This window comes from Rhinatrema bivittatum, chromosome 4, assembly GCF_901001135.1.
Source record: "Rhinatrema bivittatum chromosome 4, aRhiBiv1.1, whole genome shotgun sequence".
NCBI lineage: Eukaryota > Metazoa > Chordata > Amphibia > Gymnophiona > Rhinatrematidae > Rhinatrema > Rhinatrema bivittatum.
In genome coordinates this window covers 82,264,136-82,283,922 of record NC_042618.1, presented here as the reverse complement: position 1 = coordinate 82,283,922, position 19,787 = coordinate 82,264,136, and the positions used below count along the sequence as shown (strand labels likewise).

Genomic DNA, 19,787 nt, shown 5'->3' with positions numbered 1-19,787 from the left:
GGAGGATGTTGGGAGCATACCCACACCTGAAACATTCTTTAATGGTGAAGATTCTGAGCAACTAAAATAAATATCTGTGACAATGGAGGATGGAAATAGATCAGATTGACAAACTAAAGAGTAACAAATCACAGGGGCTGGATGGTATCCACCCAGCGTTCCCCTCTGCTATCTCCTCTCTGATCTTGGGCTAAAGTTCTTCATGTATGCTGACGACGTTCAAATTCTCATTCCGCTTCAAGAATCCCTCCCCAAAACATTACAATTTTGGGATTCTTGCCTTACTTCAATCAACACTCTCCTCTCAAACCTACATCTCACTTTAAATGTAACTAAAACGGAGCTCCTCACAATCTCCAATCCCCCAGCTCGCTCGCTCCCTGCCTTAAGCAACACCAACTCTCCTCCCGACGCATTCAGCTGCAATGTGAGAGATCTCGGTGTCTATCTTGACCAACATTTAAATTTCAAATCTCACATCCACAATACCATAAAAACAGGCTTCTTCAAATTGCACATCCTAAAGAAACTTAAACCCCTGCTATATACCCAAGACCTCGGCACAGTCCTACAGGCAACTATCTTAACTAAACTGGACTACTGCAGTTCTTTATTTCTGGACCTCCCTCTCTCTACTATCAAACCCCTCCAACTATTACAGAATGCCATGGCCAGAATCCTCACAAACACACGTAAATCCGATCACATTACCCCTATCCTAAAAGACCTCCACTGGTTACCTATAGCCTCCCGCATAAAATACAAAACATTCACCATTCTCCACAATTTATTGTACAATCAAATCACACTTGGCTCGAGAATGCACCACTTTTCCGATCATTAACCCGCCCCTCCAGATCCCACCTTGCTGGAACTCTATACATCCCCTCACTAAAAACTCAACCAGAGAAAGGGCCTTCTCCACTGCCGGCCCTTCCCTATGGAACACCCTGCCCACGGCCCTCCGGCTAGAACCTAACCTGTCTAAATTTAAAAAAGGGCTCAAAACCTGGCTCTTCACATTAGCATATCCAGATGTTGACCAAACTTAGCTTGCACTCTAACCCCTCAGCCCTCTCACCATCCCCTCCTCCTATGTGCCTCTCCTCTTTCTCCCCTTTTCTTCCCCCCAAGCAAAGTCTCCAAAATACAGTGTTTCTTCCCCCTAGCAAAGACCCCTAAATACTGTTATTAGTTCCCCTCCTCCACCCTTAGCTTATCCTTCCCTGTCCCTCCCTCCCCCTCCCTTCTATCCCTTTCACTGACATCAGTGGTCTGGTACCTACCAGCCCACCTGTGCATACATTGTCTATTGTTAATTTATATTTCGAATGTTCCTATAAAATCTCTCTTTCTCTATCCTTCCTACTGCTGTCCTCTCTTCTCCTTCATTGCTGCTCCCCCTTCCTTATCCCTGTTTGTTGTATTTCACTGTCTTGTTAATTTGTTACAATGTAAACCGGCAGGATGTTCTGACAAATGTCGGTATATAAAAATCAACAAATAAATAAATAAAATAAAAGAGCTAAAACATGAAATTGCTAACCTGTTACTGATGATCTGTAACCTTTCATTTAAAACAGCCTCAATTCCTGAAAACTGGAAAGAGGCCAATGTGATGCTGCTTTTTTAAAAAGGGCTCCAGGGGTGATCTGGGAAGCTATAGACCGGTGAGCTGGACATTGCTGCCGGGCAAAATGGTGGAAGCCATTCTAAAAAACAAAATCTCTGGCCATGTAGATAGACAATGGGAAAGAGTCAATATGATTTTAGAAAAGGGTTTTGACTTACCCGTCTTTTAGAAGTTTTAGAAGGTGTAACTCAACTTGTAGATAAAGGTGAGCCGGTTGAGATTGTGTATCTGCATTTCCAGAAGGCGTTTGAAAAAAGTACCTCATGAAAGACTCCTCAGGAAATTATAAAGTCATGGGATAGGAGGCAGTGTCCTATTATGGATTGGTAACTGATTAAAAGGCTGGAAAGAGGGTAAAAAAAAGTTTAAAATAAAATAATAGGAAAAAAATCATCAGTTTTCCAAATGGAGTACGTCAGGGATCAGTATTTATTTATTAGATTTTGATATTCAGCTTTTTGGCATTTCAATGCAGATTACATTCAGGTAAAATAGTTATGTGTCTGTCCCCAGAGGGCTTACAATCCAAGTTTGTACCTGAGGCAATGGAGGGTAAAGTGATTTGCCCAGGGTCACAAGGAGTGGCAGTGGGATTTGAACCCTGCTCTCCCTGGTTCTGAGCCCTCTGCTCTAACCACTAAGCTACTCCTCCACAGGATTGAGCCTTGTATTGTTTAACATATTCATTAATGATATGGAAAAGGGAACAACAAATGTAATCAAATTTGCAAATGATACAAAATTATTTAAATTTGTTAAAACAGCAGCAGATTGTAAAGAACTGCAGACTAGGAGACTGGACAACTGCATGGCAGATGAAATTTAATGTAGATAATGTGGAACTTTCCCAAGTGTTAAAGCAACGGGGGTGTGGGGGGGCGCCAGGGGGTTGGCTGGAGGGATGGGGGGTCAGGAGGGGTGAGGGGAGGGGGCAGCCAGAGCAGGTGCAAGGAAGTGTGGGGTCAGGGGAGGCAGGGCTGCAGGAGGTGAGATGATTCCACCTTTGTAGCTCCCCTCGAAGCTTGTGGTCTTCCACATTGGTATTTGGACCTGTTCCTCCTGCACATGTCATCGCAGGTTGCCATTGAATTGTGGCCTGCTGCAGAGCAACCAGCTGTGGGAGAGGGGTTTTTTGTGGGTTTGATTTTTAGAAATTGTTGGGGTGGTATTTAGTTGTCTTACTCCTAGTGAGAGTAGGGGTTGGAAACAGGCAGTGATTGAAGCTTTTTAATTATTGTAATTCAATTATTAATATATTTGTAACTTGTATTGTTATTGTAATGATGTTGATCGCTCTGGTTCTCTATTGGAATAGGATGAGAAATAACTGTTAAAAAAAAAATGTTAAATTTTCTTTTCTCAGGCCTTTCCTGGAACATCGAACAACAATGAATTACATGCTGGCCACACGGCTCTTCCATGAGAGGTAGGTATCTACTTAGAGAGCTTTAACTTCAGGTTTGGGTACTTGCCAGGTTTGGGTACTTGAAAGGTTCTTGTGGCCTGGTTTGGCCTCTGTTGGAAACAGGATGCTGGTCTTGATGGACCCTTGCTCTGACCCAGCATGGCATTTTCTTATCTTCTTATGATACAGATAGTAGTGGGTTGCAAGGGAGAAGAACTCATACAGCAGCCGTACCTTGATTTCCTAGTAATGGGCCAGGGGAAGGTGTAAGTTTGGAATAGTAAAGGTTGACTGTACATGATTAATGTGTACTTAGAGTCAAGTTTTACACTGATTCCTTGTGATTAATATTGCCTGTCAACCGAGGCCCTTTAGTAAGGCTGCCTATTGAATGAACTTTCATAGATCATTCACACATCTCATGCAATTAGTGTGACACCCCTTGTGATGAAATAGAGGGATGGAGAGGAGAATCAAGTTCAAGGGCAATAGTGGCAGATTTAGGATAATTATTGCAAAAAATGAGAGGACCAGGTCCCCTTTTCTTCCGGCCCTCAAGTGCCAGTCCTAGTCTATGGAAAAGTTGGCAACTCTGGTGGGGAGAGAGGACCTATGGGCGAAGAAGAAAAGCTTTTACTGTAAATAGACTGTGTGCCGCCTGCAGTCGCCCAGTATTCTTTGTCTCCAGCAGATGGTAGAGGTGTAAAACCTTAAGTTGGAGACCCTCCGAGGTGGTCGCCATATTGCCCGCGTGGTCGGCGTGGCCATCTTGGCCCTATTTGCCGCTCTGTCCGCTGTCTCGAACTGAGCGCACAAGGCTAGCTAGGTGCACAAAATACACGTGCGCATAAAGTTACATACACAAGTGCCGCTAGCTGATCCGAAGTCAGGAACCAGGAAACCAGACGAAACAGGATAAGGGGATTGGAACAACTCCCCTATGAGGAAAGACTAAAGAGGTTAGGACTTTTCAGCTTGGAGAAGAGACGACTGAGGCGGGATATGATAGAGGTGTTTAAAATCATGAGAGGTCTAGAATGGGTAGATGTGAATCGGTTATTTACTCTTTCGGATAGTAGAAAGACTAGGGGGCACTCCATGAAGTTAGCATGTGGCACATTTAAAATTAATCGGAGAAAGTTCTTTTTTACTCAACGCACAATTAAACTCTGGAATTTGTTGCCAGAGGATGTGGTTAGTGCAGTTAGTATAGCTGTGTTTAAAAAAGGATTGGATAAGTTCTTGGAGAAGTCCATTACCTGCTATTAAGTTCACTTAGAGAATAGCCACTGCCATTAGCAATGGTTACATGGAATAGACTTAGTTTTTGGGTACTTGCCAGGTTCTTATGGCCTGGATTGGCCACTGTTGGAAATAGGATGCTGGGCTTGATGGACCCTTGGTCTGACCCAGTATGGCATTTTCTTATGTTTTTCTTCTTATGTGCATAAGATATACGTGCATCGCGCGCTTACTGGGCTGGGCGCATACCTGCGACTTGGGCGCACACCCGCACGCACATCTTAGACACACTGGAGCGCATAAGGATTTACGCGTCTATACCCATGGCACCACCAGAAACGGAGATCAAGGCTCAAGGCCTCTGCCCAGCATGCCACATCAGAGCCACACAAAATGAAGAGGCCAACGCCCTGTGCGTTCAGTGCGAGGAGGCCGTGGGAGATCCAGTCTAGGGACCGTCCCACCCAGGGCTGAGTACTAGCTCCACAGTGAGTACCCCGGACCTAATAAATTCCAGCGGGACACCCCTCAAACGGGGACCCCCCAGGGACACAGTGCCCCTTAGCTTGGACCCAGCGTCTATCTCATGGGTGGAATTCTTCAAAGGTCTACACACCTTCGTTCACATGCAGACGGAGCCTCCGGCTAAACAGCCACAGTCTCCACCTGAAGACCTTTATGCCCCAGGCCCCTCTAGGCCCAGACAAATGTTTCCACCATCCAGAAGCCCCACCTACGGGGACACGGACAACTTTGAAGAGGAATCAGAGCCTCTAGAAGAGGGAGAAGTCCCCCCAGGGACAGAGCCTCACCGAACCATGAGACGCTTCTTCACCAAGGACGAGCTCCCAAACCTGGTCACCCACAGCCTGAAGGAGCTTGCTATCCCGGGCACAAGTGCTTCGGGGGAGCCTAAGACGAATCCCCTGCTAGAGGGACTCCACCAGACCTTTTGCCATTTCCCTCTGTTACAAGCCGTCCAGCAGCTAATTGACCTGGAATGGAGTGCTCCAGAGTCCACATTCAAAGGGGGATGAGCTATGGCAGCCATGTACCCCCTGGACCCGGCGGCCAAACACCTTCTGACATGCCCAAAAGTGGATGCCATGGTCTGCACGATCTCGAAGCGCACTTCTATCCCAGTGGAGGGAGGAGCAGCGCTCAAAGATGCTCATGACCGACGTCTGGAATCCATCCTTAAACAGTCCTTTGATGTCGCAGCTATGTCCCTACAAATAGCGGCCTGCTGCACCGTGGTGACACGTGCCTGCCTATCACAGACCAGGAGCAACACCCCTGGGGAAGCCATGGAACCAGCAGTATCATTCCTTGCGGATGCTGCTTCCGATCTGGTGCGCACAATGGCCAAAGGAGTATCATCAGCTGTGGCAGCCAGGAGGCAACTCTGGCTCCGAAGCTGGTCGGCCAACGTATCTTTCAAAATGCGATTCACAAGGTTGCCCTTCAAGGGATCCCTCCTGTTTGGCAGTGAACTAGAGAAACTGGCTGACAAATGGGGCGAGTCCCCACTACTGCGGCTACCGGAGGACAAATGCAAGAGAAACCAGTGACCCTTTCCCCGATCCTCCAGGGGCAGAGGTTCACAGTGCTTCAATTCATACAGAAACAACTATCAAGCGCCCCGCCCTACAGACAGGAACCAGTCCTTTCGGAACAAGCACAACAAAAGGGGAACCAGCTCTGGTCCAGGCCCCAGCCGCACCCTACAATGAGATTCAGCCAACCCGTCCAAGGGAAGAAGCCATAGGGGGCAGACTTGCCCTATTCTACCACAGATGGGTCGAGAGGGGTACTTCCTGGATTTCTGACAACCCCTCCGGACAAGTTCGTGGAATCCCCCTGCCACGATCTCTCCGAGAGGGTGGCAGTGGAAGCTACACTGACCAGACTACTGGCCTTCGAGGCCATAACCCCAGTACCTCCAGAAGAAATAAATACTGGGCATTATTCCATTTATTGTATCGTCCCCAAGAAAGAGGGTACGTTCAGGCTCATCCTGGACCTCGTCGGTCAACCGCCACCTGAGGATTCCCCGCTTCCGCATGGAAAGCCTACACTCTGTAATAAGGTCTATACAACCGGGAGAGTTTCTCACTTCCCTGGATCTTTCGGAAGCCTATCTACACATCCCGATCCATCAGGAACATCAGCGCTTCCTACGTTTCAAAATCCTGGACCGTCACTACCAGTTCCGGGCACTACCCTTTGGGTTAGCCATAGCACCCCGGACGTTCACCAAGATCATAGTGGTGGTGGCGGCAACACTGAGGAAGGAAGGAATCCTCGTACATCCTTACCTAGACGATTGGCTGATCAGGGCAAAATCCCCAGAGTAAAGTCACCAAGCAACTACCAGAGTCAAAACTCTACTGGAGAGCCTCGGATGGGTGGTCAACACAAACAAGAGTTGTCTGCAGCCCTCACAGTCTCTAGAATACCTAGGAGTCCGATTCGACACCAAAGAAGACAAAGTCAGCCTGACTCCCACAAGGAGATCAAAACTGAGGAACCGGTTACAAATCCTGCTGAGAGAACCTCACTCCACAGCATGGGATTACCTACAAGTCCTCAGTCTGATGGCATCCACACTGGAAGTAGTGCCATGGGCGCGAGCTCACATGAGACCCCTACAGCGTTCACTTCTATTGCGATGGAATCCACTGTCTCAGAACTACGCCGTATGTCTACCACTCCCGGGCAGAGTTTGGACCCAGCTACAATGGTGCCTGCAGGTCAACCACCTGAGCCAGGGAATAAGACTATCTTCACCAACCTGGGCTTTGCTCACCACAGACGCCATCCTACGAGGATGGAGAGCACACTGCGAGGAGCTAACCGCCCAAGGGCAGTGGAACACAGAAGAGTCTGGATGGAACATCAACCGCCTAGAAGCGCGGGCGGTCAGACTAGCCTGCCTCAGTTCGTTCACAGACTCCGAGACAAAGCAGTCAGAGTAATGTTGGACAACACAGACACCGGTACCGATTGTGGAACCGCCCACTGACCCAATTCCGGCAGCGTTGGCACCGCTGCTCTCCAGGATGGAAGCGCTCATTGCCGCTTTTCCACCGATGGACCCTGGGTCGCCGATGGCTCTGGTGCCCTCCCCGCTTTCTCTGTCATTGGGAGGAGAAACACCGTTCCGCATACCTCCATCGGGAGTTCTACCTCAGCCATCGATGCCGATACCTCCATCGACACCAGTCCAACCATCGGTGCTGATACGCCCGTCGGCGCCACCGAGCTATCCATCGATGCCCTCGATGCCTTCATTGGTGCCTCCAATTATTCCTTCGGAGCCTAGACCAGGACCCTCGGGTATCCCACCACCCCGTCTTCCTCTAGTTCCTAGAGGGGGCAGGTGCTAATCCCTATGATACCTGGACTGATGATTCCTTCCCAGACACAGATGATTTGCCTTCACCACATTCACCCACTGAAAGTAGAAAACGTTCTTTTCCAGAGGACCTTTGCTTTATAAATTTTGTGAAGGAAATGTCTGAATTGGTTCCCTTCCAATTACAGACTGAACAGGATGATAGACATCAGATGATGGAGTTGCTACAATTCCTGGATGCTGCCAAGGAAATAACCTCCATCCCCTATCCACCAGGTTCTTCTGGATCTCCTCAAGAAGAACTGGGAACATCCTGGCTCCATTGCTCCAGTCCACAGAAAAGCTGACACTACCTATTTGGTGCAGTCAGCTCCAGATTTTCAGAAACCTCAATTGGATCACCAATCTGTAGTGGTAGAATCTGCACAGAAAAGAGCAAAGAGATCAAAGCCTAACACTTTCCCCCCTGGCAAGGAACAGAAGTTTCTAGATGCCATTGGTCGCCATGTCTTCCAAGGATCAATGCTCATCTCCCGAATTGCCACTTATCAGCTCTATATGACCCAATATAATAGGGTAATTTTTAAGCAGATACAAGATTTCACAGACTCCCTACCTCAGCAATTTCAAGATCAGCTCCAAACCCTAGTAAACAAGGGTTTTGAGGCAGGCAAGCATGCGATCAGATCATCTTACGATATCTTTGACACTGCTACTAGGGTATCTGCAGCAGCTATTTCTGCAAGGAGATGGGCCTGGCTCAAGTCTTCTGACCTTTGCCCTGAGGTACAAGACAGGTTATCCGATCTACCTTGTGTAGGAGATAATCTGTTTGGCGAACAGATTCAACGAATGGTGGCGGAACTTAAGACCATCATGAGACCGTAAGACAGCTCTCTCTGATGCCTTCTGACTACTCTACAAAACAGCCCTTCTGAAAGGACTCTAAGAAAACATTCTTCCGCCCGAAGAAGTCCTACCCGCCAACAACCAGATCCCGTTCCACGAGATCTTTTCAAAAAGCCCAGTCTCGTCAGACACAGAAACAAAAACCACAAGCAGCTCCTCAACCAGGTCCTGCTTCAGGTTTTTTACTTTTACCTAGAGAGCAGCAGCCAGCTTCCATTGCCTCACATACCAGTGGGAGGTCGACTGTGCCACTTCAACAACATATGGCACTCAATCTCCTCAGACCAATGGGTACTGGCGATAATTGCTCAGGGTTACCATCTGAACTTTCTCTCTGTGCCACCGGACTCTCCACTTTTACCAACGTGGAGAACATCCGATCACTCCATCCTTCTGGATCAGGAGGTCTCCCTCCTTCTCCAGTCCAAGGCAATAGAACCCGTACCCTACTCTCAGCACAGCCTAGGATTCTATTCCCGGTACTTTCTGATCCCCAAAAAATCGGGAGGCGTTCGTCCTATTCTGGATCTACGGGTCCTCAACAAGTACCTCCAAGAAGAGAAATTCAAAATGGTAACCTTAGGCTCGCTTCTTCCTCTTCTACAAAGAGGAGACTGGCTCTGCTCTCTTGACCTCCAGGACGCATACACTCATATTGCGATAACTCCATCTCATCGCAAATACTTGAGGTTTCTAGTAGGCCCCAAGCACTATCAATACCGAGTGCTTCATTCGGCCTAGCGTCTGCGTCCCGAGTCTTCACAAAATGCCTCGTAGTAATTGCAGCCTTCTTCCGGGCTCAAGGTGTTCACGTCTACCCCTATCTAGACGATTGGTTAATCAGGGCTCCCACTCAGCAAGCTGCTCTGTCGTCCCTCAATCTAACCTTACACACTCTAATTTCATTAGGATTTCTCGTCAACTATGACAGATCCTACTTAGTCCCATCTCAAACCTTGTCGTTTATTGGGGCAGACTTGGACACCTTACAGGCAAAGGCTTTTCTGCCTCGACAGCGAGCTCTCACCCTCGTGTCTCTTGCGCACCAGTGCAGTCTCAGCACGCCGCAACTGCATGCCATGTTCTCATCCTCCTGGGACACATGGCATCCTCAGTTCAGGTCACACCAATGGCCCGTTTGGCCATGAGAGTCATGTAGTGGACTCTAAGGTCTCAATGGACTCAAAGCATTCAGCCCATATCGACCATTGTCCACATAATCGACTCCCTCCATCAGTCTCTTGCCTGGTGGAAAAATCAGATCAATCTCCTCCAAGGCTTGCCCTTTCAGGCTCCAGACCCTCAATTAACTCTCACCACCGACGCTTCCAACCTCGGCTGGGGAGCCCATGTGGCCAATCTGCAGACACAAGGATCTTGGTCTCCAGAGGAAGCCAAACACCAAATAAATTTCCTGGAGCTTCGAGCAATCAGATATGCTCTCAGGGCATTTCAGGATCACCTCTCAAATCAAGTTATCCTGATCCAGATGGACAACCAGGTGGCCATGTGGTACATCAACAAACAGGGAGGCACGGGCTTCTTCCTTTTCTGTCAGGAAGCTGCACAGATATGGGCAGAAGCTCTCTCCCATTCGATGTACCTCAGGGTCACCTACTTGCTGGGAGTGGACAATGTGTTGGCAGACAAGCTGAGTCACATCTTTCAACCGCACGAGTGGTCTCTCAACCCCTCAGTAGCGAACTCCATCTTCCCACAATGGGGATATCCTCAGATGGACCTCTTTGTGTCTCCTCAAAACCGCAAAAGTAGAGAACTTCTGCTCTCTCATTCGCAACAAACACTCTCAGACCAGAGACGTATTCTCCCTCTCGTGGGCAACCGGTCTACTTTATGCATTCCCTCCACTTCCTCTTCTCTCAAAGACTCTCATGAAGTTACGTCAGGACAAGGGAACCATGATCCTGATGGCACCTCACTGGCCAAGCCAAGTGTGGTTTCCAATACTTCAGGATCTCTCCATTTGCAGGCACATTCCCTTAGGGAAGGACCCACTTCTGATCACTCAAAACGACGGGTGCCTCCACCACCCCAGTCTTCAAGCCTTGTCCCTGACGGCATGGATGTTGAAAGGTTAATCCTTCAGCCACTTAACCTTTCTGAACCAGATTCCCGTGTCCTGATTGCTACACAGAAGCCTTCTACGAGAAAATCTTACTCTTACAAATGGAACAGGTTTACGTCACGGTGCTCTTCTCAGTCACTTGACCCCTTTACCTGTCCAATCACAAAGTTTTTGGACTCTCTCTGGCACTTATCAGAGTCAGGTTTAAAAACGTCTTCCATCAGAATGCATGTCAGTGCGGTAGCCGCCTTCCATAAAGGTGTCGGGGATGTTCCCATATCAGTACAACCCCTTGTAACACGTTTTCTCACAGAACAAGCAGGATGTTAGTCCTCACATATGGGTGTCATCACAGGATGGAGCTCTGTACGGAAAACTTTTCTGTCAAAGTTTCTACAAAGCTTTGACTGACACTGGCACACTGAGTGCACTGAGCATGCTCAGCCTGCAATTATCCCTGTGAGCCACAGGTGTCTCCCTCAGTTTTCTTTTTTCTGCTCTGCAGTATGCACAGTGGTTAGGAGCTCTGTGAGAAATTAACATTTTTTCATCACGGAAACACTTAACTTTTTACTTCACAAATACTTTTCCCTGCACGGGTCTCCCTCCGCATATGTTTATTCGTCGCTCAGTGAGTACTATACCTTTATTTTTCGGTCGGTTCCTGTCATCTTCTGGCCTGCCAACCAATTGAGGCCTTCCCTCTCCCTTTTTTTCAGTTAGCTTCACATAGCCTGCGAGTGTCTCTCGTGACACTCTGCTTGGTTATTAGTGCTAGTGGGACAGGGACTTCTCGGTTTCTGTTGCCGCCAGGGCCTCTGTAGATTCAGGTCCTTCACTTTCCCTGGTACCCTCGCACAGTTGATGCCCCATCGCTACCGTCGGTAACCCCTCAGACCGCCTTGGATTCTTAGATGCCATCGGTACCCCTCCCCCCATGGTACCCTGATGCCATCCTCCCTGCATCGTTTCTATCAGTGCTGACATGTTTTTTCATCCATGTTTTCTGAAGGGCTTGCTTCACCTCAAGCCTCCACTGCATCCTCCTTCTTGGGACCTCAATCTGGTTTTGGGTCGGTTCATGAAATCACCATTCGAGCCTCTTCGATCCTGTGATCTTCGCTATTTCACATGGAAAGTGATTTTCCTTCTGGCAATCACTTCGGCTTGCAGAGTTAGTGAATTACAGGCTCTAGTTACCTATCCGCCTTACACTAAACTTCTGCAGGACCGGGCAGTTCTCCGCACGCACCCTAAATTCTTACCTAAGGTAGTTTTGGACTTTCATCTCAATCAATCCATTATACTACCTACCTTTTTTCCCAGGCCCCATTCCAATCCAGGGGAACAGGCTCTGCATACCCTTGACTGTAAACGGGCTCTAGCATTCTACCTAGAATGTACAGCTGCCCATAGGGAAAGCACTCAAGTGTTTGTCTCTTTCCATCCTAACAAGTTAGGGCAGCCTGTGGGTAAGCAGACTCTCTTCTCCTGGTTGGTGGACTGCATATCCTTCTGCTATCAGCAAGCGGGCATTCCATTTCAAGACTGTATTAAAGCACACTCCGTGAGGGCCATGACGACTACAGTAGCACACCTACTATCGGTGCCGCTTCCTGACATTTGCAGGGCTGCCACCTGGAGCTCTCTCTATACCTTCGCAGCCCACTATTGCTTGGACAAGGCCGGAAGACAAGATTCCATCTTCGGCCAGTCTGTCCTTCGTAACCTATTTCCAACTTGATGTACCAACACCCTTCCGCCTGCCCGGTGGGGTTCAGGATGCCCTCTGCCAAATTTCATCCCAGGCCTAGTGCCTTGCACGCTTGCGTACATTTGGTGCATGCTCGGACATCCTCAGCTCGGTACTCACCCATATGTGAAGACTACCATCCTGCTTGTCCTGTGAAAAAGCAAATGTTGCTTACCTATAACAGGTGTTCTCACAGGACAGCAGGATGTTAGTCCTCATGAAACCTGTCCCGCCACCCCGCGGTGTTGGGCTCGTAACGTTTTCTTATTTTATTTTCGGCACTACCTGTAGCTTTTAAACAAGACTGAAGGGGGACCCCTGCTGGCTGCAGGGTTAGTGCCATGCTGGGCATGCCCAGTAGGGGCCAGTCAAAGTTCTGGAAACTTTGACAAAAGTGTTCCGTGATTGGGCTGCATCCTGTGATGTCACCCATATGTGAGGACTACCGTGTTTCCCCGAAAATAAGACATCCCCCAAAAATAAGACCTAGTAGAGATTTTGCCGAATTCCTAAATACAGGACCTCCCCCGAAAGTAAGCCATCCCTTGTAAACAGGGGCGGATTGACCTATCGGGGGATCGGGCTTCGCCGGTGGGCCGGTCAATCCTGTGACGTCTTTTTTTTTTTTTTAAATAAAGTTTCCAAGGTATTAGGGGCAGACGCGAGCAGTGGTATCCCGAGGGGAGCCAATGCCCCCGGGCGCAAGGAGGCTCATGCGGCCGCTGAGCCTCCTTGCTCGAAAAAAAAGATCGCGTTCAAACGCGCTGATGCTCTTCCTCCTTCCTGCCTGTGCGCCCCGGAAGTAAATGTTGCTGGAGCCGCGTGGGCAGGAAGGAGGAAGAGCATCAGCGCGTGCAGAAGAGGAGGAGCCGCCGCGGGCTGCTGCGAATCCCAAGTCGCAGCGGCCCAAGAAGAGGAAGAGGCCCGGTAGCAGGGCCGAGGAAGAGGAAGAGGCCTGGTAGCAGGGCTGCCGCGGCCCGAGAAGTTCAGGGCCGCTGCAGAGCCCATCCTGCGGCGACACGCGAAGAGGAGGCCCAGAGGTGAGAGAGAGGCTGTGAGGGTCTGTAGAGGGTGTGTGCGTGCGTGTATGAGATGAGTTGAGAGATTGTGTGTGGAAGTGAGGATCTGAATGTTTGCAGAGGCAGCATGTGAGAGCCTCTGTGTGTGTGAGAGAGACAGCGTGTGACGGTGAGAGCCTATGCTTGAGCAAGACAGCATGTGGGAGTGAGAGAGCGCCTGTGTGTGTGCCAGTGAGAGACTGTGTGTATTAATGATTGTATGAGAGACAGCATGTGACAGTGAGGGTCTGTGTGTGTGTGAGAGAGAGAAATGCATGTGAGAATGAGAACCTGACTGTGTTTGAGGGAAGAAGACGGAGAGAAAAGAAATACGGAAGAAAAAAGGACAATATAAAAGGAATTGGCAAAAAAATAAGAAAGGGAAGGTGGAAAAAAAAAAAGCCTGTGACCAACCGATTAGAAAACTAAGATCAGCCAGCAAAGGTAAAAAAAATAAATTACTTTTTAGTGATTGGCACATGAAATCTTTGGTAATGTGCAAGAATAGCACTTTCTCTATGCGGATCTCACAATGTACGAGATCAGCATGGAGGAAGTGGAAGCCCACGGGGCCTGCACAGAGGAGGCAGCAGAATGGGCTTCAGTGTCAGTAGCAGCAATCGGCGCCTCCCCAATAGCCACGCGGCAGCAGTGACAGTGGCAGCAAGATTACTGACATCTGGGGATGGTGGCAGTACCAGTCGGGGGACCCCTTCCAAGCAGTGTGCAGAGGTTCAAAAGCAGCAGAGTCAGCCCAAGCTGACTCCCATGAATGCTGCACACTCTTACCTCTCTCTGACAGCACACTGATGGGACATGGCCGACGCAGGGGCAGCCAGCAGCTCTATTAGACATCCCCTGAAAATAAGGCCTAGTGCATCTTTGGTAGCAAAAATTAATATAAGACACTGTCTTATTTTCGGGGAAACAGGGTAACATCCTGCTGTCCTGTGAGAACACCTGTTACAGGTAAGCAACATTTGCTTTCTGCTTGAAAGAAACCAACACTTCAGCTTTATGTTTTTTTATTGGAAAAACTAACTACATGGCATTGGCAAGTTGCTCTTTCCCTCTGTCCCTGTACAAATTAGATGGGGGCTAATAATTTTCTAATTCTTCATTAGCAGTTCATATAACCAATCAATGCATTATTCTTTTGTTTATCATACAGTTGGTCCAATCACTTATTGCCTCATGTAACTAAGTCCAAATACTTAAGCAACACCCCTTTTTCATCCATTCTCTGTTTCATCAATCATATTATATATGCTGGGTGGCATGCTTTTTGCAGTGGAGGTGCTGCTAGCCCTATGTTATGGCTACTGTCTAAAGCCTCACTCAAAATAAACCTTTTTCTAAGGTAACAACTTACGGGCCGATACAGTAAAAGGAGCGGGCGAGCGCCCGCTCTCCCGACACGCGCACAGGCCAGTGTCCTGGGCGCGCAATTCAGTATCGGCCCGTATGCAAATGAAGGCCCGCGGTAAAAGGAGGTGCTACAGACACTAGCACGTCCCTAGCGCCTCCTTTTTGACAGAAGCAGTGACTGTCAGCGGGTTTGACAGCCGATGCTCAATTTTACCGGCTCTGTTCTCGAATCCGCTGACAGCCACTGGTTCGGAAAATTGACGCCGGCAAAATTGAGCGTCCGTCTTCCAACACACAGGCCGCAGGCAGAGTTTTAATTTAAAATTTTTTTTTTTAATTTTTGGGGCCTCCGACTTAATTTTGCTATGATATTAAGTCGGAGGTTGTACAGAAAAGCAGTTTTTTCTGCTTTTCTGTACACTTTCTCGGTGCCGGCTGAAATTAACGCCTGCACATTTTACTTTCTGTATCGCGCGGGAATGACTAATAGGCCCAAATAAATAAATCAACATGCATTTGCATGTTGCAGACGCTATTAGTTTCGGGGGGGGGGGGGGGGGGGGGTTTGGCCGCGCGTTTTCCACGCACTATTATCCCTTACTGTATAAGGGGTAAAAATAGCGCGTATGAAACGCGCGGCCAAACGGGGACTAACAGTGCGCTCAGCCTGATCGCACTTTTCCCGTCGATAGCAGGGCTGAATTAGCCATGCTGTCATGGGATCTGTCAATCAGATCTGGGAGGCGGAGCTTTTCAAAGCAGAGATTTAGATTTTAGCTCTCTGCAGCTGTGCGTGTGATCCCGCGCGGGAAAGTAACAGATTCTCCTCAGTCTGTTTTTTCCGCGAGCAGGATCGCACGTGGGGCTGACTTCTCTCAGCATTTCTTATTTTATTGAAATGTAAAAAAAAACGGGGTTTAAACTCTGTGCTTGTGGCAAGGTAATGTCGGTCACGGATGGCCATGACCAATGTTACCGATGCCTGGGACCAGAGCATAATTTACAAAATTGTGATTTTTGTGCTCAAATGTCCCCAAGAGCCCAAAAACAATGGGCTTACAAAATGTTTGAAATTTTCACATTTTCCGAGCCATCGGAGGCTCATTCTTCACCGGTCCCTCGTTGACGGCGGCTCCGTCACAAAAAAGAGTGTTGTCGTGGGATCCTCAACCCTCCAGGCTTGGAGGTAAGGACTTACCAAGCCAACATAGGCCTTGGGATCCGAGAGGACCGAAAGAGCCTCAGCGATCGGCGCAGGAATCAACGGCACCTAAATCTTTGGTGCCGACAACTTATGCGCCTGAAGTAGCTTCTGCGCCCAAATCACCATTGGCGCATAATACTTCTGTGCCCGAATTGACATCGGCGCACAATACACCGGCGCTCACAACGCAGTAAGCATATGCGCATAAGGCGCCGAGGACGTCTGCACGCACGGCACCGGAGCCGTCTGAAGCGAGCTCGACACCGGAAACAACGGTCCTGAAACTATTTGAGCGCACTGCGTCGATGACTTATGCGCACAAGTCAGTATATGCGCACAACTTACAAAAAACATCGGCGCACTCGATAGCACACAGATAGATTATACTTTAAATATCAAAATGTTAATTTTCATGGATATCCTATTAGAATCTTCCCTGATATAGCTTTAAGTACTCAATTAAGAAGAAGAGAGTTTCTCACAATGAGAGATAGTCATACAACGAGGGGCTAAGTTTATTCTTCGCTTTCCATGTCGTTGTATAATATTACATCAAAATGCGAGATATGTCTTTATTTTTCCTGATCAACTACGTTCATACTTGGATTCCTAACTCCAATTGTCTCCTTAGTTAATAAATGGGGGGAGGAATGGAAGTTTATGGTTTAGTACACAATGTTTGAATTCTATAGTAATTCTGCTCTTTTCTTTTTCCTGCCAGAATCTTAAATTTCTAATAAGATATTATTCTAGGTTTTACAGCGACTATCTGTCACGGTTATTGCTTTATGAGCTGTCTATTGATGATTATTCTCGATAGAGTTGTGTATGATCCTATGGAAAATGAAAATGTTCAATAAAAATATAATTAAAAAAAAAAAAGAAGAGGCTATTTGTTCCATTCTCTGGTTGCTAGCTCTTACAGCAACTATGAGATTAGCAGAAAGTTCCCATAATGTCTCCATAGTTACCACTGCTGGTCTTATAGGGGTTTATATATGCTCACCCGATGAAACTGATGTTCCGGTGGCTGGTGCACTCGCTGCCCCTCGGCCAAATGTCTCCGAAAGTCCCCCAAGAGGATTCCTCATCGGCTCTGGCTGGGCAGCTGCTTCGCTTCCTTCTCCCTGCCTTCCTCATTCAGCTTCTCTAGCAGAGTCTCTGATGACGCTCCCCTCTCAGCTGGTGGTGGAATCACGGGAGGGCTGAGGGAAACCTCTGCCTCAGGCTGTGTCGAATTTCCTCCCTTCGGCACTGCAGCAAGGCTACTCCCCCCAACGCAGTCTTTTTAATAAACCAGCCACCACCACTACATCAACCACCACCTGGCAGAATTCATTCTTGTCTAGCAGCCTGGGAGAAAATAACAACCGATCAATGGGTTTTAGAGATAGTACAACACGAGTACCAACTGCAATTTACCACAAAAACCATACTACCTCACTTTTCCACTCTAAAGGGTCAAAGCTTCCAACCACAACTGAGGGAGGAGATTGCTTTGCTTCGCAAACAGCAAGCCATTCGACAAATTTTCCCGAAAACCCAATAAGCAGGGTTTTATTCCCCATACTTCCTCATACCCAAAAAGTCTGGTGGACTTTGCTCCATATTAGATCTACGGGAATTGAACAAATTCCTGATCAAAGAGAAATTCAAGATGGTATCATTAAAATCTATTTTACCTCTTGATTAAACCCAATGACTGGATGTATTTCATCGATCTGAAGGATGCGTACACACATATTCCAATCCATTCATCCTCTTGGCATTACCTATGCTTTCGCTACAGCCATCAACACTACCAGTATAAGGTTCTTCCTTTTGGACTATCGGCTGCACCCAGGGTTTTCACCAAATGCATGGTTGTGGTGGTGGCTCATTTCAGACAACAGGGTATGACCATCTTTCCATATCTGGACGATTGGCTAATAATAGCATCGACCCCAGACATCTTACTTGATCACCTCTGGGTGATACAGTGCTTACAGGGATTGGGACTAGTGATCAAGTTTCAGAAATCACATCTCCAACCAACGCAATGACTACAGTTTATAGGAGCAGGCCTGGACACTGTTTGCAACCGGGCATATCTCCCAACAGAAAGAATAACACAAATACGTCAACTTCTCTACTCGTTGCACAACACTCAAAGGCCGTCGGCAAGACAAATTCTGGTAGTCCTCGGCCACATGGCGGCTATCTTCACAGTGCCCAACACCAGACTACACATGAGACACCTGCAATGGGGACTAAAACGTCAATGGAAACACTCACAACCATTGACACAGAAGCTATCGTTAACTTCCGAGATGAAACAGGACATAACATGGTGGCTCCTACACTCCACCCTGTCCAAAGGAGCAGTATTCAGTTCTCCACCTCACAATGCAGTCTTAACCACAGATGCGTCTCTCAAGGGATGGGGAGCACATCTCGAGATATACAAAACACAAGGGTTATGGATTCGCTATAAGTAGACCCTGCAAATAAATTTATTAGAGCTCAGAGCAATTCAAAATGCGTTACAGGTGTTTCAAGATCACTTAAAGGGCCGCAGAGTCATGAACTACACAGACAATCAAGTGGCAATGTTTTATATCAAAAAGCAAGGAGGATCCGGTTCATGGCCTCTTTGCAAGGAACCCTGACAATCTTCAAACATGCTCACCAACTTTGCATACATCTGCGAGCAACTTATCTACCAGGAGTAGCAAATACAAGAGTGGACTGGCTCAGTCGCATCTTTCATCCTCACGAATGGACACTCAGTTCGGAGATTGCCCAAGGAATCTTCATGCAATGGGGGACGCCAGCGATAGATCTGTTTGCAACTGAGATCAACGCTCAGGTTCCCAAATTCTGCTCAATACGACCAAGTCAGTTCAGGATCGCCCAAAACCTGGCTGTTCCTTATTAATTCAGGACAAGCCTGTAGTTGGCTGTCCCGCACATATTGTGCCCTGCATCGGACAACGGTCCGTTTGGCAGGGAACTTTCTAACTCTCCCATCTTACTACTTAGACTTCTGGCATTAGCATACAAACATTTCAAACTGTATCTTTTGTTTGTATTTACATTTTGCTTTTCAGTTGGCAGGGATAAATTGGAATCTTTTAGTTTTTAATTAATCTTATTTTTCTAATTGGTTGGTCCCAGGCTTTTTTTCCCCATGTTCTCTTTTTCTGTTTTTTCCCAGTTCCTTTTATATAAGGTCTTTTTTCCTGTTTCTTCTTTCTTCTTTTGTCATCTTCCCTTCCTCCCTCAAACATACACTCAGGCTGTCATTCTTACAGACTGTTTCTCTCTTTCTCTCTCTCGCTCTCTCACACACACACACACACACATGCTCTCATTCTCATATGCTCTCTCAGACAAGGCTCCCACTCCACATGATGTCTCACACATAGGCTCTCTCAATCACACAGGCTCTTGCATGCTCGCTCTCTCACTCACATATCCACACTGGCTCCCATTTTCACATGCTGTCTCTCTTACACACATATACACACACTGCTCTCTCTTTCAAATGCTGACTCATACCTACACACTGACTCTTTCTCACATGCTGTCATACACACACAGACTTTCTCACACAACACACATGCTTTTTCTCACACACACACAGCTCTCATTTCCACATCCTGTCTCTCTCTCGTACATGCCTCAGCTTCCCTCTCCCCTCTGGGCTTCCGTGAGATGGGATCCACAGCGGCCCTGTCATAGACACTGCTCCTTTTCTGCACGTGGGCTGACGCTTCTCCTCCTTCCTGC

At 47.8% G+C, this 19,787-nt stretch overlaps 1 protein-coding gene across 1 annotated transcript in view; it reads left to right on the top strand.

The window, feature by feature from the left end:
- Positions 1-19,787, top strand: part of TTLL5 (tubulin tyrosine ligase like 5) — a 798,469-nt gene that overhangs the window by 398,300 nt on the left and 380,382 nt on the right. The window contains 1 exon segment of the mRNA XM_029598396.1: positions 2,997-3,059. Coding sequence (XP_029454256.1) covers positions 2,997-3,059 — 63 coding nt within the window.